The sequence below is a fragment of the Macaca fascicularis genome, chromosome 15 (genome assembly GCF_037993035.2).
Source record: "Macaca fascicularis isolate 582-1 chromosome 15, T2T-MFA8v1.1".
In the NCBI taxonomy this organism is placed as follows: Eukaryota; Metazoa; Chordata; class Mammalia; order Primates; family Cercopithecidae; genus Macaca; species Macaca fascicularis.
The window spans coordinates 126,323,627-126,348,986 of record NC_088389.1 but is presented as its reverse complement, the minus strand read 5'-3'; the positions used below and the strand labels follow the sequence as shown (position 1 = coordinate 126,348,986).

The following is a 25,360-nucleotide window of genomic DNA, read 5'->3' as shown; positions in this document are numbered from 1 at the left end:
TTTCTAAGGAAATAAGGGTTTCTTGAGGGTACAAATTATTTGGTGTGAAATGGATTAGGGCATGGCTTGCAGATTCATGCCACAGATGTCAGGCAGGTTACATCAATGAGGCAAAGCGGAAAAAGACTGATCACTAGTTGGCTCCAGTGAGGACTGAGAGATTGGTGCATTGATTTGGAGCATTTACTTTAGTGCCATCTGAACATCAAGTTACAGAGGAGTAAATCATAATCAGGTATGCTGAAGGTATGTACAAGGTTGTCATCTCAATCCTTTTTGGCTCATTAAATAATATTTCTTTCTTTTTAAAGAGCCTAGCCTCTTCACCCTTGCCATTTAAGGGATTACTGAATTGTTAGGCATGTGTGCATTTGCATTTAAGGGATTACTGAATTGTTAGGCATGTGTGCATTGGAGACATTTGGTGAATAAGGAACTAAATGAGGATAGGAAATCCTCATTAGTTAGCGATGACATTACCCATCCTGAACCTGTCACTCCCTCCCAGCACATCTGATTGGTCAAATTTATTTTGGCGGATGTCTTTTGCCAAGAAATCAGGCCAACCAGTTTCCTAGTTTAAGTATCAATGGGTCAGTGAACTGATGTAAGCTAGATACAGTTCTGTCAGTCCTCCTTAGAATACTGGAAGATCACTAAAATAGCCAGTTGGCCAGGCAGGCTGTTGGTACTTGAAGACTGTTCAATCTGACAAGAAAACAAATTTCTCCCCCATTATAAAAGGCTACCCTAGTACAAGGACAGAAGATATTTCTTCTGGGGCTCTGGGAAGACATTTAATATGAAAAGATATCAGAGAAGACAAACATAGAGGCAGGAAGTCACATGAAGGTGTTACACCCCTTCTTTCAGGGTAACATGTCTCTCCAAGGGCAAAGATACGTGAATGTAACAAAAAACTTTTCTCCTTTGAACTGTCAGAAGGATTATTTGGAGAGTAAAAATGAGGGGAACTATTGTTAAAATGGATTAAAGTGATGATTCCCAGATTTTCTTTGCATGCCCATCTGGTTGATCTTGGAAATGGGTTTTTACATTATTGTTTTGCCAAATTGCTTAGACTGGTACTTACAAAGTATTTGTGTGGAAGCAAAGAAAAAAAAAGTTATACTCTACAGTACTAATAAACTGATTAAATGTGTACACATAACTTTGAACTGGGAAACTCAATTTATTGAAAATACTGTTTTGGTTGACAAAGATCTGAAGAACAGTTCTGTACACTTCTGAAGATTAAGAACAAGTTTTAAAAATTTATAAAATACCCGTAAATGGAGAACTTATAGCAATATTTTACCTATTTATAATAAATTAATCACCTCAAAAGATAACTTGGAACATCAAAAGGAACAATGTTCAGATTTCACTTTGATAACTGTACCTTCAGCAAGTATTTCTTAGTGCCTAATACGAAGAGGGACTGTTTCATGTGTTTGAGATACATTGTGAATAAAACAGACAAAAATTCCTGCCTTGTTTTCTATCTTTATTAGCTTGAAGGCCCTTAATGGGTGGGCACACAGAAAATGAACTCCTCCAGGGTCTCTAGATGAGGCATCCATCTGCCAGAGCAAAAGACCGTGAGTTGCTAAGGAGATCAACCAGGCAGGGAGAGGGAGCATACATGACTAGAGCACAGACCACGGTCTCCAACTGGTGATGTACTGTATGGAACGGTATCCCGTGGGCCTACCTCTGAGAAGGGACAGCAGGTAACACATGAGTCCCCAGTCATGGGGCTTTGTCACCTGGCCTCCCAGTGACTCAGGCCGCCCGAGTGAATCAGTTCAACCCTACAGGGTTCCTGATCCTTAATATCAAACCCAATCATAATCTTCAAATATCCTATTTAAAAGGGGCGGGGAGATAATTTTAAATATTTTCTTTCTGAGTCTGAGTAAAAAAAGTTTAAAGAAAGATTTGCTTTATATTATGAAGTATTACAAAAACAGAGTAAACAGTGATGTTTTGATTCTCAGGGACTAACTGGTCCTAACAGGTACTAACTGGGTTGTATACCATTAATCTTCCTGTCATATCTGCTTCTCTCCGGGGTAACCTTACGTTCTCCTATTGTCAATGCATTTTCTTGGTAAGGCTGCTGGCAGTTCTACTGTTACAATGTAACTGGCCTATGATATTCTATTTCTTAAGTCCTAAGGTGTATTCTTTTTCCAAACTTGGTTCAATTATCCTTCTGTGAAAAATTCAATAGCAGGCCAGAAAGATGGGTATTATGGCTCCTATACATGCCAGTCCTATTCACAAAAGGATGTTACTAAAATATCAGAATGTTATTTAATCAGTCATATGCACTATTTACAAATGACAATTTAGTATATAAAGATATTTAAAATCAGTGGGAAAAAGCTGAATTAATCAATGGCATATGAAGTACTTGCTATTTATCCAGAAGGAAAAAATTTTTTTAAATTCTTGTATCCAATGACATCAATGGAAGCATCAGATAAAGAGCCCTTTACTTCATACCCAGTGTGAAATGGGTGACTTTTTGCCGTACCAGTAAAATGATGGATCCAAGTAGCAATGGTCAGAATCTGGATGGAGAAAGCTCAATCGGCAGCTTGATTCCAGTCAGTCTTATCAGAAAATAGTCTATTATGGGCATCTACTTGAGCAACCCAGATGGTTGTACTAAGCAGCTGTGACTTTTACCCCCCATGTACAAAGGATGAAAGGGTGCTTTTTAATATATAATTTCCAACTAGAATATCAAATAGCTAGGCCACATCCAGAGCCCAAGGTTTAACAAAAATGTAACAAGGTTCATCAAATGGAGTATTGGCCAGAGCTGAGAACATTGTGTTCTTTCCACTGAGAGGAGTGACCATTTCACTCTGGGTTTCTTAACGGCACTGAGTAGGATCCTAGTAGTTTCAGTTAGTGAAACCATCAGTGAGCCAGGCCCAATTACAGTAACCTCTATGAATTGAGGACTTTGTAAGCCAGCAACTTTGCTTCCTTCAGGAAAGAGGGGATACATTATTTCCCTTTTAAGAGACAGCTACTAATATTGCATATACAGCTGACATACTGTGGGGCCAGGACAGCTGCCTTCCTGAATGCTCCATTTTCACTCCACAAGTGAGGCTTGCTGGGTCCTTTTCATTTTGTTAGTTGAGTCCAAGACGACACACTCCCAAACTGGAATTTTAGGTCAGAGCCCTCTACCCAGGGAAGAGATATCCAATGTGTAAAAGAGCCTAAGAGTAAACTAACAGATGCTTTTCAGAAGGGATGGACCTGGAAGCTTTGTCAGGGAATGAAGTCAACCCCATCCCCCAGCTCCCAAGGGCTGCTCCCTTTTGCCAGAAGTTTCAACCCACGAAATCACCAGTCACAGAGACCTAAAGCCCAAAATGATCAGAGCTGTTGAACCTCAGACGTATCTTTACATACAATTCTTCCTGATTAGAATTCTATGACTTATGCGAATTACAGGGAATTTGAATTCTCTCTATAACTGATGGGAATTAATCCCCACTATACTTTCAGATGTAAACATAACTGTAGTACACTCCACTTGGCCAAAGTACCTCATCCATAAGGTTATTACATTTGTTTGCCTTCCCTACCCAAACCCCATTAGCTAAATCTAGATGTCCCTTATCCCCACATGAACTAGTAAGATGTTGTCTTGGGCATGGATTCAATAAAGCCATATAAATTTGAACCCCTCCCCTCCTTGGAGGTTTCCCATAATACTTGGTTGGGTGCCAATGGCCTTTGGAGCCAGGGAAAACTCCTCCTTAAAGCAGATGTAGCTGGGGTATATGGAGGTGTCAGGAGGTGTGGAGGAAGTACCTTTGTGCAATTAAGCAAGGCACAATTACGTTGAACTGCACAGTGGCTGCTCACCATTCAGCCAAAAGACTTTTAGGTTCATGCAAAGCCCTGTATCAGGTGGTACTATCGATTTCATTACATTGAAAGGATGTCTTTTCCACAATTCTCTGATCATATTTGAGGTTCTCCTTGACTTTATAACCTCCTGATAAGGTTTGTGCCCTCTGGTTGACTTAAGCTTGGCTTACACAGCAGCTTTCTGCCTTCGTAGCAGAACATAACTAAATTATGTGTAGAAACAAATAGACTCAAACATGTGAACGCTCAACAGAATACAGTAGTCCCCACTTATCCACAAAGGATGCTCTCCAAGAATCCCAAGTGGATGTTTGAAACCACGGGTATACTGAACCCTGTATATACTGTATTTTTTTCCTATACATACACATGCCTATGACAGTTAAATTTATAAATTAGGCATAGCGCGAGATTAGCAACTAATAATAAAATGGAATAATTATAACAACATGCCAGAACTGCTCTTGCAATTTGAGGCCACTATATAGTAAAGTAAGTGTTACTTGAATACAAGCACTGCCATACCCTGACAGGTGATAACTAAAATGCCAAGTGACTAACTGGCAGATAGTGTGGGTACACTAGACTAAGGAATGATTCAATAACCCACATGGGAGAGAGAGCAGGAGGGTATCAGACTTCATGACACTACTCAGAATTGGGTGCAATTTAAAATGTAGGAATTGTTTATTTCTGGATCCATTTAATAACTTTAAAGTGCAGTTGACCATGGGTAATGGAAATTGCGTAAAGTGGAAATGCAGATAAGGGGGGACTACTGTATAAGCTTAAATTTTGCTCACATCATGTTCAACTGGGAAAGATGCAGAAGAGAATTTTGCTGCATATATTCATTCAGGCATGCTGACTTATCTCGTACCATGCTGCATTCAAGCACGGCACCAAGTTTGTCCTAGAAATGATATCCATTTTGTTGTGACAGGGCCCTGGTAATTTGTTAGGGGAGTCTCTTATTTTTCAGACTGGGATGGACATCCACATCTTAGTAGCCAGTCACAAAGACCGACGTGGATGAAAAGGATATTGGGAAATTTGGACTGTGTGCCTGGAATAAAATGAAACTGGTACTGGTGAAGAGATTACCAGCCTGTGTGATGTGTGGGAGCTATCTAATAGGGTATGACTTCATTCAGGCCTATCCATAGTACTCTGAAAAGAGAAGAGAAGCCTGTGTGAATTCTTCGATATACTCGGAAGGTTGCCTTTTGGACACAATTCTTCCTGCATTCATCTTCATCTCGTTTCTTTCCTATGTGAATTCTGATTCACTGTGAGGGTTTACTTCTGGGACTGTCTTCTTATATTGACTACCCTCAATTGTTTTTTGTGTATCTCTGATATCAAATGGGGTCTTCTTTTTGTCAAAAGGATTTTCTAGTTATTACATCAGTAGGCATTCCCCTCTCCCTGAATTTTCTGGTATATGCTTAGGGTTGACTTCTTATATATAGAATTTCCCATATTCACTGCATTCATAAGATTTCTACCCACTGTGAGTCCTTTGATGTATTCTGAGGTTTGATTTCTGGCCAAAAGTTTTCCCACATTTATTACACTGAAAGGGTTTCTCCCCTGTGTGAATTCTCTGATGATCACTAAGGATTGCTTTCCGGACAAATTTTTTCCCACATTCATTACATTTAAATGGTTTCTCCCCAGTGTGAATTCTTTGATGCACTCTGAGGGTTGATGTCCGGGCAAAAGTTTTCCCACATTCATTACATTTGAATGGTTTCTCTCCCGTGTGAGTTTTCTGATGTTGAATGAGATGATCTTTTCGCCAGAAGGATTTTTCACATTCATTACACTGGTAAGTTTTCTCCCCAGTGTGAGTTCTCTGATGTATTCTGAGGTTTGACTTCTGGCCAAATGTTTTTCCACATTCATTGCATTGAAAGGATTTCTCCCCAGTGTGGATTCTGTGATGATCTCTGAGGGTGGACTTCTGAACAAAAGTTTTCCCACATTCACTACATTCATAGGGTTTTTCTCCTGTGTGAATTCTTTGATGTCCCCTGAGGGTTGACTTCTGGACAAATGTTTTTCCACATTCATTACATTTATAGGGTTTTTCTGCTGTGTGAATTCTCTGATGAGTACTGAGGTGTGACTTCTGGGAGAAAGTTTTTCCACATTCACTACATTCAAATGGTTTCTCTCCTGTGTGAGTTCTCTGATGTTGAATGAGATGTCCTTTCTGACAGAAGGATTTCCCACATTCATTACATTTATAGGGTTTTATCTTCGAGTGACTTCTCTGGCGAACTCTGTTAATCGATGTCTGGTAGGATTTCTTATTTTCATGACATTCAGAGGATTTAACCCAAGTCTGTGTTCTGTCACTATTTACCAATGGGTTCTCTTCTGTGACAGTTGTTTGAGGATCAGTGAGGTGTGCCTTTCTGTTGAAATTATTTCCACTTGAATTTAATTCATAATGTTTTATACCCATGTTAAATTTATTATATTCATCCACAGGTGACTTCTCAAAGGATTTCCCACACTGATGAAGATGTGGGTGTTTCTTCCCTGTGCCAGTTTTCCTGTGGTCAAAGAGAGTTTTCTTATCACAATTTTTCCTAAATTCATCATCTTTAGAGGATGTTTCTCCTGTGTGAGGACTCTTAGGTTTAACACAGTTAGCCTTATCATTAAAGGCTTTTCCAATTTTATTACATTCAAAAGCTTGCTCCAAAGTGTGAAACTTTGCATGCTTGGGAAGATTTTCATTATAATTGAGAGCTTTCGTGTTTTTATTATGTTCATAAAATTTCTCTCCAGTCTGAGTTTTCTCAAAGTTAATTTTGAAAGGTGAATTCACACATACATTACAGCAACCTATTTTCTTTGTTGAATAGTTTCTATTATTAGTGATACATTCAGAAATACTTTGCAAATTCACACCCCATGAGTCACATTTGCAGGACATTTTTGTTGGAGCAACAGCAGCTACATGCAGAGTAAATGGTTTCCCCAAAACTTTCTCTTCCTCTGTACTCGATGTTTTATTATTGATACATATTGCTTGCTGCAAGTGTTTGTCTTTGATTTTCTTGTTCTGCTTGATCAGGTCATCACCTCTGTAATCTTCTAAAACAGAAATATTGAAAACATCTTATGACTCTTACATCTTTTGTGGGTAGGGCTTATCAACATGCAGCCTATGTTGCACTTAATGATTTATCAAGATTAAATAATTCAGATGTATGTGTGTGTAAATACATGTATCTCAGACCACCCTCCTTTAAAAAATATTGCTATAGTGCAAATGGGAGAGGAAACTGGTAATGAATACATATTTTGCATGTGATTAGTAAGATTTTCCTAACTGGGTGGAGAGAGGAAAGAAAATAAAATAAAACTTAAGCTTTTTATAGGGGTAGTTATTTTAGGGAGCAGGAAAAACAGAGAATGGGATAAATACAACAAAAACTCCAAATGTAAGTAGTATAACAAGGAAAACAGTTGAAAGTAAATTACAGTTGAAAGTAAGTTACAGTCTAGGTCTTGACATTATCTAGATTATAATGGTTAGAATAGTCTACTGTCTACATTCTTACAATTTGATATCCCTCAATTCAACATCAAATTAAATTTATAACAGCACCAACTCCTTTATGATTAAATGAAAAAGTTTACAGCTCTAACCCATCTTATGGTTGTGATTCATAGCAAGTATAAAATTGTTGAAATTAAAATGCATTCTTGCAACTAACTTAGATGCACTACTCCATTCTGGCTGTCATAGCATTGATGTATTCCATCAGAACTAAGCGCTAAGTGAACCTGATCATCCCATCCTAAGTTTTCACATTTCAATCTGACATGAGGGGTACAATTTTAAATAGGGTATCATAGAAAGTTTTACTGTGAAAATGACATTTAAGAGACGTCTGGATTTTTATGCATTCTAAAGGCCTATCCTTGACAGATCATATTGCAAATATCATCTGCCACTTCTCGCTTACCTCTTAAGATTTTATTAAGCATGAAACAATATATATCTGCATAAAACTTTCATGTACAACTTAATAGTATTAAGTGAACACTCATGGAATCAGAAACCATGTTATGAAACACAAATGGCTCTGCAAAAATCCCTGTGTACCTCTGCTTGGTTATAACTTCTCTATGTTTAGAATTCACCACTCTCCTAATATTTATGTAATCATTTCTTTGATTTTCTTCAGTTTTATCACCAATATATGAATTCCTAAAAATGTAGTTGAATTTTGCCTGCTTCTGACCTTTACATAAATATAACTATATATGCATATTTTTTGTTTTCTTTTGGTTAATATCATGTTTGTAATCAGTGTACAAGATTTTATGTGGCTGTATAATTTTTCCTTAAAGAATACAACTGTTTCTCCACTCTACTGTTGATGAGCACAATTTTTGCCAAACATAAACAATACTGCCATTAATATTCTTTTATGTATTCCAGAGAACATAATCGTATCTTTTTGTTGGTCATACGGTTAGAAAAGGAATTACTTGGCTACAACATGCAAAAGTATACCCTGATTAGAAAACATCCTGGTGGGATGCAAAGGCATAAGAATGATACAATGGACTCTGGAGACTTGGGGTGGGGGAAGGGTGGGGAGGGGGAGAGGGAAAAAAGACTACAAATTGGGTTCAGTGTATACTGCTTGGGTGATGGGTGCATCAAAATCTCACAAATCGCCACTAAAGAACTTACTCATGTAACCAACACCTGTTCCCCAAACACCTATGGAAATTTTTAAAAAAGAGGCTGGACGTGATGGCTCATGCCTGTATTCCCAGCACTCCGGGAGGCTGACGCGGGCGGATCACGAGGCCAGGAGATCAAGACCATCCTGGCTAACACGGTGAAACCCCGTCTCTATTAAAAATACAAAAAATTAGCCGGGCATGGTGGCAGGCGCTTATAGTGCCAGCTACTTGGGAGGCTGAGGCAGGAGAATGGCATAAACCTGGGTGGTGGAGCTTGCAGTGAGCTGAGATAGTGCCACCGCACTCCAGCCTGGGCAACAGAGCAAGACTCCGTCTCAACAAAAAAAAAAAAAGAAAAAGAAGAAGAAAACATCCTCCTGATATCACAGTGGTTTTACCAGTTTATATTTTCAGTCAGTGGAGGGTGTCTAACATTCTATATACTCACCAAGACTTGGCATTGCCGCATGTGTAAACTTGCTTTGTATCTGTTATTTCACCTCATATCTCATTTCATATATTATTTTGTGCTCCATGAAAACTAACGAGATTGAACACATTTTCTAAGATTTACTGGCCATATTAAAAGTTCTTGTTCAATGTTTTTGGCCATTTTTCAATTGGGTTGCCCATCTTTTCCCACAATGACTTGCAGAATTTCTTTACATTTTCAGGAAGCATATCCTTTCTAAGTTATTTGCACTACATACATATTATGGTAGTTGGTGGCTTGTCTTTTCACCATTGAATAATATATTTTATCAACAAATTTCTTACTTTTAATAGAATCAACTTTATTAATCATTTTCTTTTAACTGCTGCTTTTTGTGCCTTTAGACTTTCTAAGAAAAGTCTTGTGATATTCAGGTATTCACCCCTAAAGTGACCTGGAGTCTAACCACTCCTACAGAATTATGTCTACTACTGCTCAGTAACTCACTTGGGTGACTCTGGTTTGAGAATTCCTCCTCTGAGAACCAAGGCTCTTCTCCTTGCTCCAACTTGAAGATCACCTCTGGTTTGAAATGGCAGTACCCTGTAAATAAGGAACAACAGAGGACTTAGACCAGATATATGAGATTTTAGTCTCCAAAAGTGGAAGAAAATACAGCTTTGGAAGCAGTATCCTGAAAGTGCTCCTTTGCATTTATCACTGGGAGTTGACAACATATTCTTTCTGGTCCTCGACAGGGCATAGTTACTTTGGAATCCTGAATGAAAAGCCTAAATAACATTAAACTCTAAGTATATTGTTCACATGTATTGGCACTTAAAAAAGAAGTACCTTCTATAAGGAGTTACAAGGGTAACTTATGTTTACATGCTTACCCACTGAGACAAGGTTGCTGTAGTTCTCCAGCATCACATCTCTGTACAGATTCTTCTGAACAGGGGCCATTTGCTGCCACTCCTCCTGGGTGAATTCTATAGTCACGTCCTTGAATGACACTGACGCCTGTAACAGTACATTTCTATTCAATCTGAAGAGTTCAGAATTAGATGACGTAGAAAATACCCATGAAAACAATTCTTGGCCGGGCGCGGTAGCTCACGCCTGTAATCCCAGCACTTTGGGAGGCCGAGGCGGGCGGATCACAAGGTCAGGAGATCGAGACCACGGTGAAACCCCGTCTCTACTAAAAATACAAAAAAAATGAGCCGGGCGCCTGTAGTCCCAGCTACTCGGGAGGCTGGGGCAGGAGAATGGCGTGAACCCAGGAGGCGGAGCTTGCAGTGAGCCAGGATCGCGCCACTGCACTCCAGCTTGGGCGACAGAGCAAGACTCCGTCTCAAAAAAAAAAAAAAAAAAAAAAAGAAAACAATTCTTATCATGTTTAACTCTAAAAAGCTTGAACGAATATAAAGGATGCCTATTTTGAATCTAATTTTATCTTATACTTTGAAGGTATTACACTGGTAAAAGTTTTTATAGGAGAGGTGCAGTGGCTCATGCCTGAAATCCCAGCACTTTGGGAGGCCAAGGTGGGAGGACTGCTTGAGCCCAGGAGTTCAAGACCAGACTGGGCAACACAACAAGGCCCTGTCTCTACAAAAAACTTAAAAAATTAGCCAGGTATGGTGGTATGTGCCTGTAGTCCCAGCTACTTGGGAGGCTGAGGCAGGAGGATTGCTTGAACCCAGGAGGCTGAGGCTGCAGTGAGCCATGATCACACCACTGTATACCAGCCTTGGTGACAGAGCAAGACCTTGTCTCAAAGAAAATGTTTATAAATGATCTGTATATATTTATGAGTTATATACATACACTATAAATAGATACATTAGTAAAGCTTTTGTTTTAATTCTTATTTTTGTAGCCAAAAAATATAAATAAACTTCCTACTATTTTTATTCCATCCCAACAGACTACCCTGGGCACACATCAGGGCAGGAGTCAGCAAATTATGGCCTTTGGGCCAAATCTGGCTTGCCAGTTTTTTGTGCATGTGTGGTAGAGACAGGGTCTTGATATGTTGCCTAGGCTAATCTTGAACTCCTGGCCTCAAGTGATCCTCCCACCTTGGCCTCCAAAAGCTCTGGGATTATAAGTGTGAGTCACTGTACCTGGCCACTTGCCACTTTTTAAAGTCAGTTGGCACACAGGCACACCCAATCATGTTGCATTGTTTATGGCTGTTTTTGTGCTGAAATAGCACTGAGAAATTCCATCAGAGACCTTATGATTGTCAAAACTGAAAATATTTATTACTTGCCTTTATAGAAAAAAAATTACCAACCTCTGGACTAAATAATCGTATTATAGGAAAGATAAAGAAAGTATAATACAACAACAAAGGAAACATATTTTATATATATAGGAATTATGTAAATTGGAAGTAAAAGGATGGAAAAAGATATACCATATAATCAAAACCGAAGGATAGTTGACATGACTGCATTATTATCATACACAGATTTTAAGGTAAGAAAGAGGTATAAAAAATGAGTAACGGGCCGGGTGTGGTGACTCATGCCTGTAATCCTAGCACTTTGGGAGGCCGAAGCAGGTGGATCATGAGGTCAGGAGTTCGAGACCAGCCTGACCAACATGGTGAAACCCTATCTCTATTAAAAATACAAAAGTTAGCCGGGCGTGGTGGTGAGGGCCTGTAATCCCAGCTAGTCAGGAGGCTGAGGCAGGAGAATCGTTTGGACCTGGGAGGTGGAGGTTGCAGAGGGCTGAGATTGCTCCACTGCACTCTAGCCTGGGTGACAGAGTGAGATTCTTGTCTCAAAACAACAACAACAACAACAACAAAACTGAGTAACAATTTGTAATGATAAAACAGTCCTTTCAATAGAAGATACAACAAATCGAAATTGCTATGCACCTGGCAAACATAGCTTCCAAATAGCATTTCTCATTATTCGCATATTTGTAAATTCACATACTAAAATTATCTGCAACCTCAAAATCAATGCTTGCAGTTATTTTGCAGTCATTTGTGGACATGTACAGGAAGGTAAAAAGACATACATGTTCCCAGATGAGGCTGAACAAGGTGATCTTCTGCTTTCTTGTTTCAGCTCTGATAATGTAAATAAGTGTCCATTTCTCAGTCTATTTAGTGCCATATTTACTGCATTTTTGTGCTTTTTCTTGACGACGACTTTTTTTTTTTTTTTTTTTGAGATGAGTCTCACTCTGTTCCCAGGCTGGAGTGTGGTGATGCGATCTTGGCTCACTGCAACCTCCGCCTGCCAGGTTCAAGAAATTCTCCTGCCTCAGCCTCCTGAGTAGCTGGGACTACAGGCACGTGCCACCCTGCCCAGGTAATTTTTTAAATTTTTAGTAGAGATGGGGTTTCACCATGTTGGCCAGGATGGTCTTGATCTCCTGACCTTGTGATCCGCCCGCCTCAGCCTCCCAAAGTGCTGGGATTACAGATGTGAGCCACCGCGCCCGGCCAATGATTTCACTTTTTAAATGGCCCATATGTATAGCAGTTACGTGCTGTCTAGTGTGCCTATGTGCAAGAAGCCTGTGATATGTCTCATGGAGAAAACATCTATGTTAGATACGATTCATTCAGGCATTAGGTATGGTGTTGGCCATTAGTTTGATCTTTATAAATCAACAATATTAAATAAGGTGTCTTTATGCAGAAAGACACACAAAAAGATTATGTCCTGACTGGTTGACAAAAATGTGACCAGAGGCTTAACCCTGTATTTCTCCTCTGAGCAATGGTTCAGTATTTATTAGTTCAGTGTTTGTAGTGACTTTTTGGAACATTACTACTGAGAATAATGAGAACTGACCGTATATAAACAAAAGATGACAGAAATGAGATACCAATCTACAATTTTAATTAGTGATTTTAATGTAACTCTCCCAGTAACTTATAGAAAAGCAGATTAAGAAAAACCAACAGGGATATAGAACAGAAGTCAGTGAACTACAGCACAAAGGTCAAATCCAGCTCAGCTCACCACTACTGTTTTTTTTTTTTTTTGGTAAATGAAAAATACCACCACTACCAATTTTTTTTTTTGTAAATAAAGTTTTCTTGGAACACAGCCACATTCATTTGTTTATGCATTATTGACGGCTGCTTAACACTACAGCTGCAGAGTCTGGCAGATGCAACAGAGACTGTATCTCTCACAAAGCCTACTATCTGACATTTACAGAAAAAGTTTTCTGACCACTGATACAGAAGATTGAAAAGACATAATTAACCAACGTGAATGACATATACAGGATAACCTCTGCATAAAATAATTCTCTGGTGTCCTTTGCACATCAAAAAAAAAAAAAAGTCTATCTCACTAAATTACAAAAAATTACAATCATACAGCGTAGCTTTAGATCTTAGCTTCGAGATGTAGAGAGCTGATAAAAGCAACGCTAACGTCCTTAGAAGAACATACCTGGGCAAACAGAAAATTATCACCTTTTTTTTTCAAACTATTAGGAGACAGATAGGCACCTGCAGGGAGAATCAGGATGTGCTCATTTGCTAAAGGTAAATGTATACTAGTCTGAGTGTGTGAAGTCCCTGGGGGCCGTACACATAGGGTTATTTTCACCTTGTTACAGGATGAAAGGAAAAATCAAAAGAGAAATTAGACCAGGCACAGTGGCTCATGCCTATAATTCCAGCACTTTGGGAGGCTGAGGCAGGCAGATCACTTGAGGTCAGGAGTTTGAGACCAGCCTAGCCAACATGGTGAAACCGTGTCTCTACTAAAAATAGAAAAATTAGCCAGGTATGGTGGTGCATGCCCATAAGCCCAGCTACTCGGGTGTCTGAGGCAGGAGAATTGCTTGAACCCGGGAGGCGGAGGCTGCAGTGAGCCGAGATGGCACCACTGCACTTCAGCCTGGGTGACAGAGCGAGACTCCGTCTCAAAAAACCAAACCAAAACAAAACAAAACAACAAAAAACCCAAAACCCAGAAACTAGAAAATACATTGAGATTACTCACAATGAATACACAAAATACCAAAATGCATGAGCTGCAGCTAAAGCAGTGCTAAGTGTGAAATTTATAGCAGTAACACCTATATTAAAAATGATCCCAAATCAATATGCTAATTGTACACTTTAAGGAACTAAATGAGGTGGGGACCTTACTACTAACCTTACAAAAATAAAAAAGACAATAAAAGAATACAGTGAACTGTACAGCAACAAATTACATAACCTAGATGAAGTGGACAAATTCCTAGAAACACACAAACCACCACAATGAACTAAAAAAGAAACAGAACATCTGAACAGACTGATATAAGGCTGAATCAGTAATCCAAATCCTCCCAACAAAGAAAGGTTCAAGACCAACTGTCAGTCTTTAAATGTTTGCTGAAGTCTACCAAACATTTAAAGAAAAACTAATACCAATCCTTCTCTAATTCTTCCAAAAATAGAAGATGAGTGAACATTTCCTCATTCTATGAGTTACCTTGAACCAAAGCCAGATAAAGAAATCACCCAAAAACTATGATCAATATTCCTTCTGAATATGTGTGCAGAAGTTTTCAACAAAATACTAGCAAACCAAATCTTGCAACAAATAAAAAGTACTATACACCATGACCAAGTACAATTTATTTCCAGGAATGCAAGGTGGCTCACCATAAGAAAATAAATCAGTGTAATATATCACGATAATAAAGAAAACAAATCACATGATCATCTCAACTGATGCAGAAAAAGCATTTGACAAAAACATGATTAAAAAACAAACATTTAACATAGTAGGACTAGAATAGAACTGCTGCTACACAATAGAAAGCACTTCTGAAAAACTACAGCTAACATAATACACTAGGCTAAAAAACAGGAAGGTTTCTTCCAAATATCAGGAATAAGACAGGGATGCCAGCTTTCATCATTTCTATTTATTATACTGGAAGTTCTAGCTAGAGGAAATAGGCGAGACAAATTTTAAAAACTGCATCCAAATTTGAAAGAAAAAAAGTAAAACTATCTCTATTCTCATAGACCATGAGATTTAACATATGGAAAAGACTAAGGAATCCACAAAAAACTACTAAAACCAATAAATGAATTCAGCAAAATTGTAGGATACAAGATGAACACACAAGAATCATTTATCTCTCTAAATACTAGCAATGAATAATAAAAAAGAAAATAATGCCATTTATAACAGAACAAAAAATAATAAAATAGGAATAAATTTAACCAAGAAGGTACATGACTTATACGTGAACAACTAGAAAATATTGCTAAAAGAAATCAGAAGACCCAAATAAATGGCAAGACACCTTGTGTTCATGAATTGGAAAATGTAATACTGTTAAGATGACAATACTCCCTAAAGTGATCTACAGATTCAGTGAAATCTATATCAAAATCCTAATGAACTTTCTGCAGAAATGTTGAACCTACAATTTATATGAAATTGCAAGGGACTCTGAATAGTCAAAACAATCTAGAAAAAAAAAAAATTGGAGGGATTACATTTCCTGATTTAAAGACTTATTATAAAGCAACAGTAATCAAGAGAGTGTGGTACTGGCATAAATACAGATATACAGATCCACAGAATAGCACTGAGAGCCCAGAAATAAACCCATACATTGATCATTTATTAGGAAAAAAATAGTTTTCAACAGATGATGCTGGGATAATTGAATCTCATCAAAAGAATGAAGTTGGACTCCTACCTTATACCGTATATTTAAAATTGCCTCAAAATAGCCAGGTGTGGTGCCTCACACCCGTAATCCCAGCACTTCGGGAGGCTGAGGCAGGCAGATCACTTGAGATTAGGAGTTCATGACCAGCCTGGTCAACATGGTGAAACTCTGTCTCTACTAAAAAAATATAAAAATTACCCAGGCGTTGTGGTGCACACCTGTAATTTCAGCTATTTGGGAGGCTGAGGTGGGAGAATCACTTGAACCCGGGAGGCAGACGTTGCAGTGAGCCAAGATCATGCCACTGGACTCCGGCCGGGGCAACAGACCAAGACTCTGTCTCAAAAAAAAAAAAAAAAGGCCTTAAAAGGGATCAAAGACCTACATATAGGAGTTTAACTGCGTGACTCTTAGATGAAATCAGGAGTAAACCTTTATGACCTTGGATTTGGCAATGGCTTCCTGGATATGATACCAAAGAATAAAAATTAGACTTCATCACAATTAAACTTTTGTGCAAAGGATACCATCAAGATAGTGAAAAGAACCCACAGAATAGGAGAAAATATTCACAAATACTACATTTAATATCTAGTAGCCAGAATACATAAAGAACTCTTATAACTGAACAAAAAACATAATCCAAAATGGGCAAAGGATTTGAATAGACATTTCTCCAAAGATGATAAACAAATAGCCAATAAGCACGTGAAAAAGATGTTGAATATCATTAATCAAGGAAATGCAAATCAGTCAAATGACACACCACCTCACACCCACTAGGATGTCCATAATTTAAGTGGAGAAAGTGGAACCCTAATACACTGCTGGTGGGAATGTAAAATGGTGCAGCCACTGTGGAAAACAGTTTGGCAGTTACCAAAAATGATAAATCAAGAGTTACCATATGAGTCAAAAGTTCCTTTCCTAAGGTTTAGTCCCAAGAGAAAACAGGTGTCCAAACAAAAACTTGTGCAAGAATGTTAATAGCAGCACTAGTCCTAACAGTCAAAAGGGAGAAACAATCCAAATGCTCATCAGTTGAATGAATAAACAACATGGTATATCCACACAATAGAATATTATTCAGTCATAAAAAGGAATGATGTACTGATATGTACGACATGGATGAACCTTGAAAACGGTATACCAAGTAAAAGGGATAGTCATAAAGGGCCAGGTGTGGTGGCTGACACCTGTAATCCCAGCACTTTGGGAGGCTGAGGTGGGCGGATCACCTGAGGTCAGGAGCTCCAGACCAGCCTGGCCAACATGGTGATACCCCATCTCTACTAAAAAAAAAAAAAAAAAAAAAAAGAAAAATTAGCCAGGCATGACGGTGGGTGCCTGTAATCCCAGCTACTTGGGAGGCTGAGGCAGAACTGCTTGAACCTGGGTGGCGGATGTTGAAGTGAGCCGAGATTGTGCCATTGCACTCTAGGCTGGGTGACAAGAGGAAAACTCAGTTTCAAAAAAAAAAAAAAGAAAAATAGAAATAGCCACAAAGATCACATATTATGTGACTTCGCTTATTAGAAATGTCCAGAACAGCCAAACATATAGAATATAGAACATAGATAAGTTGTTGTTTAGGGCTGAGATTGTGTATGTCAGGATGGGGGATGATAGCTAAATGATAAGAAATTTCTTTTTGAAGTGATGAAAACATTCTACAATTGTGGCAATGACTGCACAACTCTACAAATATACTAAAAACCACAAAACTGTACACTTTAAAAGTGTAAATTATATGGTATGTGAATTGTATCTCCATAAAGCTGTTAAAAATAAAGGACACTAGAATAAGTAGGATGATTTGGATTTTCTATATCCTATTAAAGAAACTGAGTTCATGAGCAAAAACTAGGCACAAGAAAAACTCAAAGGCTAGACTACCTCACAGGTATATTTTTCCAAACATTTAAGGATGAAATAACAGCAATCTTAAACTTGTTCAGAGAACAGAAAATGAGTAACTGTTTCCGAACTCATTTTTTGAGAATATAATGTTGACGCCAAAACCTGACATTGTATGACAGAAAAACTGCAAGCCAGTATCTTTCCATTAATGTAGACACAGCCGGGCGCGGTGGCTCAAGCCTGTAATCCCAGCACTTTGGGAGGCCGAGACGGGCGGATCACGAGGTCAGGAGATCAAGACCATCCTGGCTAACACGGTGAAACCCCGTCTCTACTAAAAAATACAAAAAAACTAGCCGGGTGAGGTGGCGGGCGCCTGTAGTCCCAGCTACTCGGGAGGCTGAGGCACGAGAATGGCATGAACCCAGGAGGCGGCGCTTGTAGTGAGCTGAGATCCGGCCACTGCACTCCAGCCTGGGCGACAGAGCGAGACTCCGTCTCAAAAAAAAAAAAAAAAAAAAAAAAGAATGTAGACACAAAAATATTAATTGAAATATTAACAAATTGAATCCAGAAATAAATTAAAGTGATAGCACATGTGGGAATTATCCCAGGAATGCAAGGTTGGTTAAACATTGATAAATCTATCAATATAATTCACCTCTTTAACAGACTAAAGGAATAAAATTATATGATTATCTCACTAGATGCAAGAACAGCCATCTGACAAAATACTCATGCATGATTAAAAAAAAAAAACCTCAGGAAACTGAAAATAGAGAGGGAACTTCCTTATTTTAATTAAGGACATATACAAAAAACATGTAGTTAAATTAAGACTCAAGGGTGAAATACTGAGTACCCCTCAGGTGAGGTATAAGACAAGGATTTCTATTATCACCATTTGTACTATACATTTTACTGGAAGTCCTAGCAGTAAGGCTAAAAAGAAATTAAAGATATAAAAACTGTAAAGGAAGAAGTAAAATTGTCTTTTTTGCAAAAAAAATTTTGCATATTTAAAATGCAAAAGAATCCACAGATAAGCTATTAGAATGAGTGAATTTTATAAAATGCCTAGGTATAAGATCAATACTAAAAAATCCATCATATTTTAATAAACCAACAATAAACTGGAAAATGACATTTAAAATGCAGTATCATTTGTGCTATTATCAAAATAGATCAAATACCTAGGAATAAATCTAATAAAAGATGTGAAAGACTTCACCTCTACTCTGAAAAACTTTCCATCAGGATTTTCTGTGAAAACTGATAGAACTTCCATGAACATGAAAAGGGCCTAAAACAGTAAATAAATTAACTAAAATACGTGACTTACTATAAAGCAACAGTAATTATGACAGTGAAGTACCAGCAAAAAGATAACATAATTGGACCAAAGGAAGAAAATACACAGTCTACATCAGACCCGCATACAAGTCACTTGACTGACAAAAGACACAGCTGCAATTCAGTTGACAGAGGATGGTCTTTCTAACAAATGGTGCTAGAGCAACTGGATGTCCATACGGAAATATGAACCTTGACACTCACGTTACACCAAACACAAAAGCTAACTCTATGTGGATCAAGCTAAAATAAACAAATATGTAGTAACAATATAGGAGAATATCTGTATGATCTTAGAGTAGGGAAAGAACTTTCAAATATGATACACAAGGAAATGCCATTAAAGAAAAGACAATTCTGACCTTTATTAAACGTAAAAACTTTGTTGTCAAAGATATTATTTAAAAAATGAATAGGGACGTCACAGAATCCAAGAACATCAGTAATGCACACATAGCAAAAAAACATTTACTGAAAATATTGAAATAATTCCTACTTAAAAAAAAGCAAATAACCCAATTAAAACAGAGTTGAATAGGTACTTTACACATTACATAAAAGGAAAGGATGTCTAAATGGTCAAAACACAAACAATGGTGCCCAACATTAGTATTTGCCATAGAAAAGCAAATTATAAATTTTGATGAGATACTACACTATACAGCCACCAAAATGGCTAAAAACAAAAAGATTGATAGTAACAAGTGTTGCTCAGAATCTGGTACAGCCAGAATGCTAGTGAGAATGCAAAGTGATTCAACCACTTAGGCAAGCTACTTGCAGTATGTATTAAAGCTGAACATATGTTTATTTATGAACCAGCAATTCCATTTCTAGGTATATCCCAAAAGCAATGAGGACATACCAAAAGACACAAAAGAATATTCACAGCAGCCTTATTCCTGATAGCCTTAAACAGGAAAAACAAACGAAAAATTGGACTAAGAGCAGAATGAGGAAATAAATTATGGTCTATTCATACAATGAAATACAGCCCAGTAATAAAAGGCAAATATTAAGATACGGAGCAAAACATTCCCTTGAAAACTGTAAAAGAATACATTTTGTATGATTCTATTGGTACGATATTCAAAAACGAATTTATCTTTTTTCCCTAACATACAAGGTCCGAATAGTGGCTGCCCTGTAGAGGGGAGCAGTGGTGTTATCTTAATCTGGGTATTAACTTACATGAATTTACATATGTAAAAATTCATCCAGTTATACACTTCAGAGTACACTTTACTGGTGTTAAAACTGCATCTCAGGGCCGGGCGCGGTGGCTCAAGCCTGTAATCCCAGCACTTTGGGAGGCCGAGACGGGCGGATCACGAGGTCAGGAGATCGAGACCATCCTGGCTAACACAGTGAAACCCCGTCTCTACTAAAAATACAAAAACTTAGCCGGGCGAGGTGGCGGCGCCTGTAGTCCCAGCTACTCGGGAGGCTAAGGCAGGAGAATGGCGTAAACCCGGGAGGCGGAGCTTGCAGTGAGCTGAGATCCGGCCACTGCACTCCAGCCTGGGTGACAGAGCGAGACTCCGTCTCAAAAAAAAAAAATAAAACAAAACAAAACAAAAAACTGCATCTCAGTTAAAGAACTAAGTTTTTAAAAGGAAAAAAGTATATAAAAGAGAAAGAAAAAATTAACACAATATATATAGTTGGTAATTTGGGAAGGTGGGAACATATTAATTATATTATTTCTTTGTATCTTTCTATGTTTGAACAATTTCTCAATTCCTTACAGGAAAAGGAAATTTGGACATAGATTCATACAGAGAAAGATGACGTGAGGACAGACATCTAAGCCATGGAACAAGGTCCTTCCCTCACAGCTCTCAGAAGGAACCAAACCTGTTGACATCTTTTTTTCCTTTTTTGAGACGGAGTCTCGCTTTGTCACCCAGGCTGGAGTATAGTAGCATGATCTCAGCTCACTGCAACCTCCGCCTCCCAGGTTCAAGCAATTCTCCCGCCTCAGCCTCCCGAGTAGCTGGGATTACAGGCGCCTGCCACTACACCCAGCTAACTTTTATATTTTTAGTAGAGACAGGGTTTCACCATGTTGGCCAGGCTGGTCTTGAACTCCTGACTTCAAGTGATCTGCTCGCCTTGGCCTCCCAAAGTGCTGGGATTACAGGCGTGAGCCACTGCCCCCAGCCCCTGTTGACATCTTGATCTCAGACTTCTGGCCTCCAGAATGGTGGCAAAATAAATTGCTGTTTAATCTACCTAGTCTGTGATTCTTTATTATGGCAGCCCTAGCAAACTAATACCCCTAGTCTGGCTCTAACCTTTATCTCCCTCCCCTCTCTTATTATTCCCTAAGAGGAAGTCCAAATTGCAATGGGCAAAAATTATTACTGGACCTTGCATGCCTTGTTTAGCCCACTCTCAAAATGCAGTAATCTCCTGTACTGCAACAATGAAAACCTTACCCATTGTTCAGGACAAAAATCCTTTTAAACTCTCCACCTCTGATCAACAGAGCCTACACCATCAATCTGTCCTTTCTTTGACAATCTGTCTACCTGAACCTCTGTTTCTGTTACCTGAAAAACTGTATTAATAAAAAAACTGAAAAACTGTATTAATAAAAGCCCGAGTTTGGCACTAAGCCCTCTACTTCCACCGAGGGAAAAGCAGAAGCAATATACTGCATTTATTTCAAGGCTGTTATTAGAAAGATTTGCACTGACACTTACGTGAAGACCAACAAAGACATTTTTCCTGACTTTGATAACTTTAGATTCCATGAGGAATCAGCCTGGTTTAAGCTTCTCATCAATGCAAATCTGTAAACAAATATTGTCTGTCTGACTCTCTGCCATGGCTATCAGAAAGAATGAAAACTGCAGTTCCATTTTGGAAAATCTGTAACATCAGGAGACCTGCATCTTTCCACATGCCAATTCTGCTGTGCTACTGCCCTGCTTTTCTATACATTCCTGGAATGATTTTGATCCATTTCTACATTTCCGTATTAATATGTGGACCCTTAAACATCTATGAATTCCATGATGAAAAAGGTGTTAGCAAATAACTCACCTGAGATATGTTCATTTTCTGCTGCTCCTGAAAGAGTGTGGAGAACCGTAAAGGATAACCTGGGGGTGAGGAAGGAGTCATGAGATATCTGGGCAGCCTCTATCTTACCTGCCTACCAATGTCATCACACGAGGTGGGGAAAAAGACCTCTCTACAAAACATGTTCCTTTGACCCTTGAGAAGGGACAGGAAGCACTACAGAGAAAGCACCTCCTGAATATGTGCATCTTTAATATGATCATGTGGATGAACCCTTGCTGATTTTTCTTTTTTTTTCTTTTTTTTTTTTGAGACAGGATCTGGCTCTGTTGCCCAGGCTGGAGTGCAGTGGTGTGATCTCAGCTCACTGCAACTTCTGCCACCCGGGTTCACGCGATTCTCCCATCTCAGCCTCCTGAGTGGCTGGGACCAAAGGCACCCACCAATACGCCTGGCTAATTTTTGTATTTTTTGTAGAGACGGGGTTTTGCCATGTAGCTTAGGCTGGTCTCGAACTCCTGACCTAAAGCAGCCTGCCCACCTTGGCCTCCCAAAATGCTGGGATTGCAGGGGTGAGCCACCACGCCTGGCCCCTTGCTGTTTTTCATCAGGTGATTGTAGATTATTTTCCTATTGATTTATTTAAAACGTATGTCTTCTTTGACAAAAAACTAAAACAGAATTAACATTAATATTCTGTTAATATTATTTACACCAATAGAAAACACAAAACTGAAAAAAAGGAGATGCTGAAAGACAGACTATTTTAAAATCTTTCTGTTCTAACTTATAGTTTCTCAAAAAGACTTTCGATAAGACACTTCTGGTGACTCACCTGTGACAGAGCAAACAGCACTGTGCTTTGCTCCAAGCTCTGTCCTGAGTGACCATGGACAAACTGTTCATCCCAGGTTCAACACTTCTTAAGGTTTTAAAAGAGTCAGAAATAGAAATCCTTTCCTGTATTATCATTTTTGTGATTCTACAGGTTCAGGATACAGGCAACCTTAGAAAATCTCTAGATGCTACATGTGATAGATGTTGTGTGAAACTGACTCAGAATCTGGAAAGAGTGAGGCTAGAATGAAGAAAATGGGGGCTGTAGGAGGAGGATTAGAGACAGAATTTCCTCAGCCCTGGCTGGTTATGCCTTCCTTGCAGACCATGGAGAAAAGCCCTCCAATAATGTGGCTTTTCCTGTGCAGTCTGACAGTCACCCATCCCTCCCAACCCCAGCTTACCACCTTCTGCAAGTTGGCCCACAGTATCCAGTGTCACGCAATCTGTGATGGCTTCTGGATGTGGCGACATCACCAAGTCTGGAGCTTTCTGGGCAAGGGGATAAAGAACTGCTGCCGGTTGGGCAAATCAAGACCTGCTCCTCTCTCGGTTCTTCTGCATCTGTTCGGAAGCCCTTGTGATGAGGTCTCTGTTCTGTCAAAGGGCAGTTCTTTGGTGGGACTCCTGTTCCTGGGGCTCCCTCCTTCCTGCAACATAAAGAACTGCTTTGTTCCAGAGAAGCTGGGGCTGAGGCCTGGGTAACGAATTCATTTTAGTTGAAACTTTCATGGAAAGCAGTGTTCTTCACCTCAGCACAACTTACATTTTGGGCTGGATAATTCTCTGACATAAGGAGCGGTCCTGTGCATTTTAGGATGTTTAGGAGCATTTCTAAACATGCACTGGACATTAGGACACCCCCTCTCCCTGTTGTGACAATCAAAAATGTCTCCAGGCTGGGCGTGGTGGCTCACGCCTGTAATCCCAGCACTATGGGAGGCCAAGGCGGGTGGTTCACCTGGGTTCAGGAGTTCAAGACAAGCCTGGCCAACATGGTGAAACCCCACCTCTACTAAAAATACAAAAAAATTAGCTGGGCATGGTGGTGCATGCTTGTAATTCCAGCTGAGATTACAAGCTGGGAGGCTGGGGCAGGAGAATCACTTGAACCCGGGAGGTGGAGGTTGCTGTGAGCTGAGATCACACCACTGCACTGCAGCCTGGGCCAGAGAGCGAAACTCAGTCCCCCGCTATCCCCCGCCAAAAAGTCTCCTGACATTTCCAAAGTTCCCTGGGGAGCAAAATCCTCTTGGTGAATAACTGACCTATAAGGCCTTAAACCGGATTCTCTTGGCATTCATTAGAACCCTGCTATCCATGACTACAGCCTCCAATCACATCAACTACTGAGCACTTGAAATGTGGCTAGGGCCACATGTCCAAATAACATTTTGGATACATTGAGAAAACCACAGTAGGTTCTTAAAATTAATTTCATGTTTTAGATTTTCATGTAGCTACTAATTTAGCATTTAAAATGACACATGTGACTCATCTTCACTGCCCTAGAATATCAGACTGACTTCCAAAGACAGACACAGCAGGGACCGCACAGGAGGTGGCAGAAGCCTCAGTCTAACCCAGAGGCTCTGGAGACATCCCAGAAACCCCATAATAATACACTTGCCACATAGTAGGATTCTGTCCACGCTGACCTCACAATCATTGTCCTGGGGTTTTGGGGACAAGTCACTCACCTAATGCTGTGAAGGCTGCAATGCTGGGTTAGGTAGGTGGGTCACTACAAACAGCCTGATTCGGGGAGTAAAGTGTATATGTGTTGACATCCTAGTTCCCTCATCCTTTGTGAGCCTGGCTCTGCCATTTCACCCCTCCTTCATTTTTAATGATATAAATAGTGTGGTTGTGAGAATTAAATGAAACACTACATGAAAAGAACGAAGTGTCTTCCAAATATAACGGGAATCAACATTTACATGCTGCTTAGTAACTAGCGCTGAGCTAAATGCTTTACGGCTGATGGCTTATCTCTGAACGACACAAAGCAGTTTTTACTAATATCCTCATTTTCAAACGCTCCAGTGACAAAGCCAAAGTTTACCAGGTCCTTCTAGCTCCTAGGCTCGGGCTCTCACCGCAGACCCAGGGACCATACGCGCTTTGTGGCAGGTTCAGGGTCAATACAATAAATCCATTTTCCTCCTGCAGCCAGCGCCTCGTTTTCCGAAGCCTGGCTGCATTCTGGCACCCACACCTCGGCCCGCACCGAGCATCATCCAACAAGGACCCAGCCCCACCTAAAGTCCCCGGAGCCCTCCCCCACCGGCCCTTCTCAGGCTGGGGTCCCGGGCCGCCCCGGGCACAGGGAGCGGAGGGCCAGCTTTTGGGGAGTTCCCGGACATCGCGTTCCCGCCCCCTGGACACTAGCCCATCCCTGCCTGCAGGTCCGCAATCCGTGCGGGGGGCCGGCGCTCTCACCTGAGTTGCGAACCCTCCGCACCCGCAAACAAGGAGAGGTGGAAACCGGAAAGTGAGGCGACTGCACAGGCGCAGACGAAAACGCAGGATATCCGTTCC

General features: G+C 39.7%; 1 protein-coding gene across 8 annotated transcripts; it reads right to left on the bottom strand.

The window, feature by feature from the left end:
- Nucleotides 1-1,172: 1,172 nt before the first annotated feature.
- Nucleotides 1,173-25,326, bottom strand: ZNF510 (zinc finger protein 510). 8 transcript variants are annotated; one of them, XM_015436641.4, is made up of 6 exons: nucleotides 25,262-25,326; nucleotides 23,224-23,469; nucleotides 22,004-22,062; nucleotides 9,958-10,084; nucleotides 9,569-9,664; nucleotides 1,173-7,017 (listed from the first exon to the last, which is right to left on the bottom strand). In XM_015436641.4, the coding sequence occupies exons 2-6, from the start codon at nucleotides 23,291-23,293 to the stop codon at nucleotides 5,411-5,413; spliced, it is 1,959 nt and encodes a 652-aa protein (XP_015292127.3). In that variant the 5' UTR covers nucleotides 23,294-23,469; nucleotides 25,262-25,326; the 3' UTR covers nucleotides 1,173-5,410. The 8 variants fall into 8 exon arrangements, with proteins under 8 accessions (XP_015292127.3, XP_045228836.2, XP_015292130.3 ...); XM_045372901.3 differs by having other exon boundaries at nucleotides 1,173-7,014; XM_015436644.4 differs by having other exon boundaries at nucleotides 23,227-23,469.
- Between the last annotated feature and the right edge of the window lie 34 nt (nucleotides 25,327-25,360).